The sequence below is a fragment of the Liolophura sinensis genome, chromosome 1 (genome assembly GCF_032854445.1).
Source record: "Liolophura sinensis isolate JHLJ2023 chromosome 1, CUHK_Ljap_v2, whole genome shotgun sequence".
Taxonomy (NCBI): Eukaryota; Metazoa; Mollusca; class Polyplacophora; order Chitonida; family Chitonidae; genus Liolophura; species Liolophura sinensis.
The window spans coordinates 72,362,697-72,373,995 of NC_088295.1; the positions used below are offsets into that span (position 1 = coordinate 72,362,697).

At 39.4% G+C, this 11,299-nt stretch overlaps 1 protein-coding gene across 1 annotated transcript; it reads left to right on the plus strand.

Moving 5' to 3' along the window:
• The first annotated feature begins 379 nt into the window (after positions 1–379).
• Positions 380–10,082, plus strand: LOC135463775 (MKI67 FHA domain-interacting nucleolar phosphoprotein-like). The gene is made up of 5 exons (XM_064741213.1): positions 380–493; positions 3,004–3,138; positions 7,484–7,592; positions 8,119–8,336; positions 9,273–10,082. The coding sequence occupies exons 1-5, from the start codon at positions 380–382 to the stop codon at positions 9,834–9,836; spliced, it is 1,140 nt and encodes a 379-aa protein (XP_064597283.1). The 3' UTR covers positions 9,837–10,082.
• The last annotated feature ends 1,217 nt before the right edge of the window (positions 10,083–11,299 follow it).

Consider the following 11,299-nt stretch of genomic DNA (forward strand, 5'->3'; position numbering starts at 1 on the left):
ATAAATCACGGAATAACAGGGTATACATACATGGTGTGACACGATAGCTAATGAAGTGTACGTACGATTACAACACTGCAGAGATATACTTTTGTCTTGGAATAATTTCCTGCAATGAGGAAATGTACGAGTCAAGCATATTGTTGCTTTAAAGGAATAAATCTGTGTTTGATCCGAATATGAATTTTTCAGAGGGTAATCTGGTCTGTTATTGCACTCACTCCTACAGAATTCTCAATTCTTACTAGAAAAAATTATGCAAATGGATATTAAACAAACGTATGATGAAGAAACTATAAGATGGTGACGTTCCATGTAACTTTCTTCCACATTTTCCGATGCTTTTGGCGATTCTCATTTTTAGTTTATCATAGAGCACATGGTTAAACATGGCAGCGAGAAGGGAAAACTGTTGCTACCTGAGAGTGTCAGTCTGGACGAAAAAGAACAGGCTGACTTAGAGAAGCAGATGAAAGTGATAAAGAAGAAAAAGGTAATTTCAAGTAAAACACAGGAGATATCTTGAATTAAGAACTGATTCACCTGTTTATAGGGAGTTGTATGGAGGCAATAAGGTATTCAACAACAACGCTGTGATACACGTATTAAAAATAAAGAAAAACAAAAACACAATTTCTGAAGTTTACAGTTGAGGTTGCTGTCACGTGTACAATGACATCAGTTTATTGAAGAATCCGCTTTTCATAACGAACATTTAAGAAGGGGCTTACTGAATATTAGTCCATCTAGGTGGACTAGGTGGACTCGGTGTGCTATTTTTTTTAAATTCTATATTGTAAGTCCATTGCCAACTCTCAAACAAATCCCCACACATCTGTGCAGTCCAACTTGATGGACCCGATCACATAGAGGTGCACGCTCACGGCACCCAAACTTACCTGCACTAATATACAAGTTCTTTTTTCTGCATTTTTGGATTGAGTTAGGAATGTTGAAGTTGTTCTTGAAGGCGGCAATCAGACCAAACCTCAGTTGCGATTCAACCCCGAAATAGGTCACGTGACACTTCAAAATGTCTGGGAGGCCTCCGTGACTCAGTTTGTTAGCGCGCTAGTGCAGCCTAATGACCCAGGACGTGGGAAGGTCTTGCACAACCTGCGGATGGTCTTGGGCTTTCCACGGGCTCTGCCTGGTTTCTTCCCAACCATAATGCTGGTTGCCGTCATATACGTGAAATATTTTTGAGCATGGCTGAAAATGGCTGTCTATGGTGATGCACTTGGTTCCACCAAAGTTCCAAAAGTCGGTGTGACCTCCACGCAGCAAGTTAATTAGTTTCATAGGTGAGGATAGTAAACTAGGAGGGTAGTATTGAGATTCCACTCTTAGATTACATATAAATGAGCAGAGGAGGCAAGTTAGATTGGTATAAGTGGGAAGGAGCAGAGAGTTTGAAATCCGCACTACATTTTTTGAGAGTTAGGGATGGACTCAGTGTTACGATGAATGCAAGAATTTTAAAATAGCTCACTTAGTCCATCAGATGGATTAACTATCTTAATTGCCATTGCCAACAAGTTTCATTGTAAATGCCGAAGATAAGTGAGTGAGAGAGTGCTTGGGGTTTAATGTCCTACTTAACAATTTTTCAGTCATATGACGTCGAGGGTGTCCTTAGAGTGTATGTAATGTGCCTCTTTGTTGCAGGAGGGATTTCCTCCGCTCTTTATCTCGTGCAGCTTTCAACTGAAATGAATTACCAAAGTCAAGTAAGCTGCCCCGCGCAAGCCAATATACTGACATGGGTCAACCAGTTGTTGCATTATCCCATTAATGCTGAACGCCAAGCGAGGAAGTTACAACTTCCTCTTTTAAGGTCTTAGACGTGACCCCGACCCAGGATTGACCCTGGATAAAAAACGTGACTTTAGTAAAGAATTGGTTGCTGTCACATGATAAACTTAGGTCACTTCATTGACGTGAAAAAGTCAGTGGTATAGTTTCTAAGCAAGATATTCTGAAATCCTCACTCTCTACAACCCTTAAAACTGCTTGGTTAGATTAGCCAACACAGGATAAAATTGTCGTAACCATAGAGCAGAGTAAACTACCAACTGGGATTTGTAAAGACTAGGTTTGTGTCAATGTGTTGCTGTCCATGTTCATTTTGACGTGATTTTTTTCCCACAGCCAAGTGTTTATACCGAGTATTCATTGGTTAAAAATGAATGGGGAGATGCTTGATTTACAATAAAAAATAAAGCCTAAGTACACTGTTCTTCACACTATTTTCTGTCAAGTGATACTATCAACAATGAGTGTTCAGCATCAGTTGCAGTTCATATAAACTTCATTGTATTACCTTTCAGTTTCTTGTGAAAAGTTTTTGGATTTAATTTTCCATCAGAAACTTGACCATTGTTGTGGTAGAACGTGACCATTGTTGTGATGGAATGTGACCATTGTTGTGATACAACATGTTTTATTAGACATCTTTAAGACAAATGAACATGATAAGAGTTGGATACTCATGTGCCCGTGTCACATGCTTTTGTCACATGAACTACATCTGAGAAGGGTCTCCTTCATGTGTGGCACATCTCATTTAGGGAAGCATGTGAAGATGTATAGTCCATTTTCTTTCAGAATCTGTCTACCATTCACCAACTGGATGAAATGAAAATGGGCGTGGAAGTTGCTTCGGCTGGAAGTTGTTTGGTTGGCTAAGTGTCAGTATAATATGACACCATGTCTGGTGTCCTTGACATGGCTTTGCAGTTTTCAGTGATTTACATCTATAAATATGTCAGCTTTATTCTGGCCATCTACAAGGAGACAGCATCGTGATATAACCGAACTATTTTTGAGACTGACCTTAAACCCAAATCGAACAAACAAACATTGGTTATGGAACTGATACAGCACTGGTTCCATTTGTTTCTGTGTCATCAGCTTCATCTCCAATAGACTGTCCTCAAGCAGAAACTCTGGATAATCATATGTGTTTTTGTAACATGAAGATCTGTTTTGTGTTGTTTTCAGCCCAGCTGGAGTGGCCTTCAGCCAGGAGTGATCTATGTAGGGCATATTCCTCATGGCTTCTATGAAAAGGAGATGAAATCTTTCTTCTCACAGTTTGGCAGAGTTCAAAGACTCCGGATTGCAAGAAGTAAAAAGGTATGGAAGAATAAAAAGTGAACATTGTGGTCGAATAGTTTAAATTGTTTTATTACATTTATACATTGTTTGCTCAGTCCATAAAAATGAAAGGGAAAATTGAAGATAAAAAATGTTCAAAAGCTATTACTGAGAGATAAGGAATTACTATTATATTACTGTGGTTGAGTTCAGACACATGTTGGTTAACATGCCAGCGCAGCACAATGACCCAGGAGCCTCCCACCAATGCAGTTGCTGTCAGTCCAGCTCATGCTGGCTTCCTCTCCGGTTGTATGTGGGCCTTGATGCAAGTCAAAAAAAACACATTATTGCAATGGACACTTGTCATGTGATCATTATAGATTTTAATCTTTGAGGTCTGTTAGGATCACATGACATTCTGCAACTTATCCCTCAAAATTTAATCCTCGTCACTGTTGTTTGATACCACTTACAGGTTCAAAATGCTATTTAGAATGTACCTTTGACACATGAGCTTGAATATTGTTTTCATTATTGTAAAAGTTCCAGTTTGTTTCACTATCTGTATTTTTCCCATACACTATTATACACTCCCATAATGGTATGTTTTCACACTTTTAATGGATCCACTACTTTTATCATTCGCAGGATTGTTTGACCTATTGTGGTTCCGTGCTAACATCATATGTTTCATGATGCTAGCCCAATCAATTGCCAAGAAAGTAAACTAGACACACGTGTGTTTCATAAATTCTTGGTACAGTGCTATTGTCTTTTTTTGTCCTCTGTTGGATACCAGTAAATGGGACATTGGCATTTGTGCTGTGCATCATTCCATCTCGCAAACAAGATCAACATCACACCAGTGAGAGAAGAGCTGGGATTGGTTCTCATTTTTTTGTGACAGGGGAGGTAAATGCACAATGCTGCTTTCTATGTAATTATCTCCCCTTGTTGAAAAATACTGTCCAAATAGCTGGTGGTGGTGGGGTAACATACATGTAAAACAATTATATTTGGGAAATATGCAGACTTTTTATAGCCATGTCTTAGTTCCGTGTGCCTCAGTTGTGTGCGATGCTTTTAAGCTATTTGTGTTTAAGTCTTTCACATACATGTGTATTTGAATGTCACAAGGAATTAAGGTGAGCAGGGCTTTCAGTGCCCTTTTGGACAGGTTACCCCAGAAAAGTAGCCAGTTGCCTGACAGAGAATTAAAAAACTAAAATAGCATTGGTCAAAACATGCAGCTACATGAACTGATATATTCCTAAACAGAACATTTTATTGAAACGAGCAGGCAGCAGAAAACCACTGTCAGGCAGTAGTCCTACTGGTGATAGCAAAAGAGGCCGAACAGCTGATGGCTGTAGCCTATGTTGTTGTTGTTTCGCCACTAATTTCTATCAAGCTTATTTTGCCTCAAAATGACCATCCCCTCTGTCACCCTTGACACGTCGGTGTGCAGGGAAATATTTTTTGCGATGGTACTTTTGCGTCTAGTGTGAAATCAATTTATTCCATACATTCTATACTTCTCATACAGCGACATCCCATGTTGTTTTCAGTATCAATACCTGAGGTGAAATCTGATTGGACCATGAATCATGCATATTTATGAAGGAAGGGTTCAGGGTTCTGACGAGTTAATATGGCTCAGTAAACCAAGGTAGATGATGTTGGACATCGCTTAGACACTAGCTTGATTAAATGGAGATGTGCTAAGCCTATGCACTAGCTTTTGAAAATTTAGTTCTTTGTTAGAATGATTGAAAATATTTTTGAAAGACTAACACAATACATGAAAGTGAAATATGTGATGCAAAGTTGCAATCTTTTGAGTAATGCTATATGAGTGAATTCATGTGAGATCTAATGAATCCCCACGACTGCTAAAACTAGCTCATTCTTCGTCTCCTATCAAAAGTTAGAAAGTGGACAAGTATCTTTCGTTTCTTCCGTAGAAGGTTTTCTGTGTTGTGGGGGTTTTTTGCCAGTGAAAAATTATCTGCCACTTAGTAATTTAGAAAACCAAATCAACACTTTGATGCTGACTCACTGCGCAACGACAGCAACACAGTATTAAAATTCAAAATGCCTTCAAGGAATTCCTGAACAATATATGATTTGAACCAATACCCAGATGAATTTAGAAATTGCATTTCATTTGTGATTGACTAAAAGAAAATGCATGTGAACAGCATATATAGGTATCAATAAACATGTTTATGAGTTGTTGTTGTTTTCGGTTTGGACATGTTTAGGTGTTTACTGTACTTGCCTGAGAAATATCATGGGTGTTAGTTAGCAACAACAAAGCAGATCATTGTAGGCTGAATGAGAAAAGCCTACTGTACATCTTCATCTTCTCTGAAGCACCATTTTCAGTGGAATTTATGCATATAATTGTTCCGAAAATGATGTTAAAATGATTTGTTTGTGTCAGTACAGGTGCAAGCTTCATAAAACTGTGCAAATTGTGAAAAGGTTGAAAAATTAGGGTAATTAAGTGTCATGAAGACGCATGAAATAAGAACTCTTACAGTCTTAGTATCCAACAGTGGCCAGAAGTGAAGGACAATAGACATGTTGTATGGGAGCAAGTAAATAATACTCACAAGTGTCAAATTTTATTACCTGACTTTTAGACTTTGGTTTTAAAACTCTTAAGCAGTTGGAATAAATTAATCTCTCAAAACTGTTGGGGAGGGATTCACTGTTTCTGTGTAAATCCCTCTTCTGTATGCTTCAATAAGTCTGGAGACAATCAATGGTAATGGCTAATCTTAAAATCTTTGTAACCACTCCAATCAAAATAGAAAAAAAAAAATACACCAACCATTTTAGATCACTTGTTGAACACACTGATAGCTGCAGTGAAGCCAGCATGTCCATGTTGTCACATGTTAGTAAAGCGTTATTCAGTGTTTCGGAGCACGATACCAGCGATAAACAATTGACTTTTAGCCTGAGCTGTACTGTACCTGGTAACGCCTTCTAATGAACTCCTCAGGCGAGATATTACAATGATGTTGGAAAGTGTGGTGTCCAGTTACACTGCTTTGTTAAGCTTGTACAATTACGTTTACATGTGTTAAAATCACTGCTGACCTTTTTGTTTATATGTGTAACGTAAAAAATATTTGCATGACATTTGTGCAGTTAGAGACATGTTTACGATTCTAGGCCCAGTTATATGACAGTCATGCAAGCAGTGTGACCCTGTAGCAACAGGTCAGATTTGAGAACAACTCAAATGGGCACAGTAGATAACAGAGCTTTCAGCTGTTTGACAAACACCAGCATGACAGCTAAAGGTTATCACTGGAGGTTGCTGTTATTGAACTAGCAGAGACATGTATAAGTATTACAGCCCACCTCTTGATAATGCTTCTTGTCTAGAAGTACATCCGGTACACGTACCAAGTTGACGGAGGAGGTTATGTGGGGACACTCCTTATTCAAAGCCGGGGCCTTCAGGTCCAAGTAGTTAGTGTGGTAGCATAGCACAATGGCCCCGAGGCCTCTGACCAGTGTGATCACATTGAGATCATGCTGGCCTCTTCACTGGTTGTACATTTGAAGGTCTGACAGCAATCTGCAGACGGTTGTTGACTTTCCCTGGGGTCTGTTCGCTTAAACAAATATTGCTGTCCCAGTTCTGTCAACCCTAGATTAACATATATACTTTGATTTGTTTTGATTCATCTGTAAACTTGTATGTTGTTACAAGTCTGGCTGAAAGTTTGTCAAGCACATGTGTAACCCCAAATTGTGTTCCAGAGTCGAACAAGTACATACTCACAAAAATCCATGTCGTCTTGCACTTGGGCCCTCCATTATGGGAATGGCCAATAATAAAAGATAGGATGTGAAAAGTTTGAACAGATGAACAGACAGACAGACAAAGCACCTGTGTAATATAGAGCTACATATCACATCTAGGGAGACATATGAAATGCAAACTGTCACTTTTAAGATGCAAAATAGATGACTTTTGTGAGATTCTCATATCATTTGCATGTAAAAAAGGGCAGAAATTTTCTTCCTTTCTCTGATTTTCAATGATTTTTGTGAGATTTTCCTATCATTTGCATGTAAGAAAAGGGTAGAAATTTTCTTCCTTTCTCTGATTTTTTGTGAAATCCTTCACTGATATGTTCTTATAGTTTGGAGACTGGAACTGAAAGTCTTGATTCAATGTAAAGCTTCAAAACAAAGAAAAATATTAATTAAGAAGTAATGTTTACTTCAGGCAAAGGTGTTCATAAGAAGCATTTGTTTTGCATTAACTTCCGTTTTGAACATATATGTTCATTTATTTCCCTCTGGAATGTTTTTGTTTTTATTTTGCTGGTTTTTACTCTGAAAATGTTTGCAGACGGGTCATATCAAGGGCTATGGATTTGTGGAGTTCCAGTGTAAGGAAGTGGCAAAAATTGTTGCTGATACCATGAACAACTACTTGATGTTTGAAAGATTGCTGAAATGTAAGATTTTAACCAGTCTTCATGTATGTTAAACATTCCAAGGCTGCATTTTCTACATGTACACAAACATACAGTCCTTGATATGGGATATAATGAACTTGTGTGTAATAATCTCAATTTAAATCTGTATCGATTTTGATGAACACACTAGGTACTGAGTGCTGTGAACTGTGATTTCCACCCACTGTTTTTTTCTCTGGTTCTCCCTGGGCTGAGTGGTTCTCTCTGTCAGGTTTCATGCACCCACATAAAGACTGCTGTCGTGTGTTTGTCGGTGTGTGTGTACATCAGTGTGTCTTTGATTGTATACATCATTGAATGTTTGATGTGTACATCCTGCAAGTCCAGCTCATGCTGACTTCCTCTCCGGCTCTTCGTGGGAAGGCCTGCAGCAACCTGCGGATGGTTGTGGGTTTCCCCCGGGTTCCTCCCACCATAATGCTGGCCACCGTCGTATAAGTGAAATATTCTTGAGTGTAGCGTAAAAACGCCAATCAAATAAATAAATCAAATGTACATCCTGTAGGTGAGTACTTGCCCCAGGACAAGGTTCACCCTGACACCTTCAAAGGCTCCAACAGACCATTCTCCATGCCTAAAAGCCACCTCCTAGCCATTGAGAGACACAACCGAGTCAAATCTGATGATGTGGAGAAGAAAAATCAGCTGAGTTTTGTACAAAAGTATGAGAAGAAAATGGCCAGACTAGCAAAACTCGGCATAGATTATAAGCTAGAGTCCTTGGTGAGTACCTTGTTTGTGTGGAATTCACATTTCAAATTTCTACATGCTCAAATCTTTGGTGTGAATGATTGTTCACATTGGGCCCAGTTTCACAAAGCAGCGTACAACATTTTCTTATCGTACATTTCTCTTATGATATTTTGCACTTATTGCACATGTGCAACATCTTTGTAAGACTGATCCCTGGTCTTTTGTCTGAATGATTGTGCAGGTGATGCATATCAGTTAATATGTGTGCTGGGTGAGTGTAAAGGACTATGTATATTTTACAGCCAGATTTGTTCTTTGTGAGTGTAGAGGACTATTGTACAGCCAGATTTGTCCTTTGTGAGTGTAGAGGACTGTTGTACAGCCAGATTTGTCCTTTGTGAGTGTAGAGGACTGTTGTACAGCCAGATTTGTCCTTTGTGAGTGTAGAGGACTGTTGTACAGCCAGATTTGTCCTTTGTGAGTGTAGAGGACTGTTGTACAGCCAGATTTGTCCTTTGTGAGTGTAGAGGACTGTTGTACAGCCAGATTTGTCCTTTGTGAGTACGGTCAGATCCACAGTTAGAACAGTGGTGATTGTTAATAGTAGTTTCATTCAGTCATAGCTTGGAAAATGTTTTATAAACACTCATTCTTAAGCTATTGTGCTGGGACAGGGAGTTACTATATTCCCTCCTTGCCAGTATTCATCTTGCCTACTTGACAATAAGAGTTTATAGATCCATTTTCACAGTCGTAGATTCATAGACAACCACTTGTCTTCAGCCAGTATGTATGTCACCCACTGAAAAGTTTGAATGTGACTTGCCATTGGTGAGGGGTTTACTTACTCTTGGCACTACGGTTTTCTTTCCTCGTAAAGCTGATCACCATTATGTGCAGGAAAAATGTAGGAGTATGGCATACAGCAAAACTCATTGAATTTATCAAGTCTTTGTCTTATTACAGGAAAATTCTGATGTCATGAAGGCTTATAATAAGAGAAAATCTGAACAGGATGAAAACGCCAGTGACACAGAGTCTGCCAAAAAGAGAAAGTTAAGTAAAAAGACCGATGAAAGCAACATGGCTGATACTAGTGACAAATATGTTCTAGTAGAAGACAGTGACGAGGAAGACATTGTTTTCCGGACACCTCCCCAAACGGTAAAGTCCACCATTTTGTCTTCCTCTAATACCACTGCAAAGAAGAAGAAGATTTCTCAGTCTGTCGGTAAAACATTCACAGAGCTGATCAAGGATGAGTGCCTGTTGTCACCGATTACTCTGGTGAAGGCAAAGGGCGAAAGGAAATCGTTACCAAGTAACAGAACGAGAACACCTAGTGCTCACAAGAGAAACCGAAAGGAGACAAGGTCAGCTAACCTTCACAGGAGAGCTGAGACTGCCAAAACGAAAAGAATGCAAGTCCAGAGTCCTGAGATTGGCGAAGGGAAAAACACACCAAGGCGAACTGTGTCAACGGGAAGCAAAGCAAAGGTGCAGAGAAAGGCTCAGAGGAAGAGTTTGTGATAGGGACCAGTAAGATAACAGACTAACCTGTGTATGAATATGTTACTGGAATAATGCTACACTATCTCCTGTTAAATAATTTTGTGCTAGGTAAAATTGACTGGAGTGTTACCCATGTCCATTTTCAAATCATAAAACTGCCTTTGTTCACGATGTAAAATTCCTCATGGCTGTCCAGTAAGCAGGATATGGTGTACCAATAAAATTAATGATGTAGCGCCAGTAGCTACATGTGCCGATGTACATCAGAGCTTTCTGAGGTTGTGTTTGCGTGTCACGAGGAGCGCCAAGGCCGTTGTCACCTCCATCTTGCTCTTCAGCCCCAAGGGTTATTTCAAGGGTTTTGGTTTAAATCGTAACTAATTTGTTAACTATAATATAATCTGCTTTCAGTGTATTGGGAACAGGATTTAAATCAGTGAGCTACTCCTAACCATGAGATGCCAGTTCAATCCCAGCTTTGGACCAGGGAATTTGTAGATTGTTCTCATTTTCTTAGTTCATAGGTGACTTAGTGATGATAGTCAGTTGACAGTGTTTCCTCAGTAGCAGTTGCTTGCCAATTTACTCAGTCTTTTATTTGATGAAGGTTGTTAATATTCCATGAATAGGACATGACAGCCTGCAGGTTCCCTCCATCCATGATGGTCATGGACAAAGTGTTCAGTATGACTTTGAGCAACTATCAATCACTCAACTGTTCAATTGACTGTATGGGATTTGAACCATAACCTCACGTGACACACTACGAACTCATTCCATCTGGAGTTTCCTTGCAATAGTAGTAGCAAACTAAACATATTAGAGCCTAACAGCATGCGGTGCTTGACAAATCTGACTCCACTTTTGTTTGGTTTACATACAGGTGTTTTCATGCACAACAAGGTAAAGCAAACTCAAACGAGAAAACCAGTGCGCCAGGCTTCGTTGTTTCGTACTGTCAGTTACCCCGTTGAGGCTGCGCGAAAACATTCGTATTTTTTTTTTTATAAGTGACATGGTATGTCATAATGAGAGTATTACTTGAAGATCGCTACATGACGGCTTTAAGAATTCTACAGCTTTAAAATGTGTTGAATATACTCTTCACTTCTTTGAGAAGGCTGTGGAGAGCTGTCGTTATTTGTACTTCTACTATCTGAAATGCGTCTCCCACAGCTATATTGTTGGACCTTGGCCAGTGCTACTGTCAATACTGCCTCCAACTCGGCCGTACAACTTCCAACTAGGTCAGTACAGTTTTGCTTTGGAAGCCTGTATTTCCAGATCGCCGTGCCCCAGTAATGTTAATACTAATGATTAATTAATAGTGATGGTAGCGTTTCATTTCAGTGAGTTTTGGTGATTTTGCAATGTGTACGTTGTGTGCAGCGGTTGTTTAATTAGTAGCGTGAATTTTGTGGTCGCAGAGAAAGCCTGCCGCATTTGGGACTTATCAGCTGTATGGCGACATCTTCGTGATA

Coding starts and splice junctions, on each gene's coding strand:
- LOC135463775 (XM_064741213.1), top strand. CDS start 380: ATGGTTAAACATGGCAGCGAGAAGGGAAAACTGTTGCTACCTGAGAGT. Junction 494..3,003: donor AAGTGATAAAGAAGAAAAAG/GTAATTTCAAGT, acceptor TGTTGTTTTCAG/CCCAGCTGGAGTGGCCTTCA. Junction 3,139..7,483: donor GGATTGCAAGAAGTAAAAAG/GTATGGAAGAAT, acceptor AAATGTTTGCAG/ACGGGTCATATCAAGGGCTA.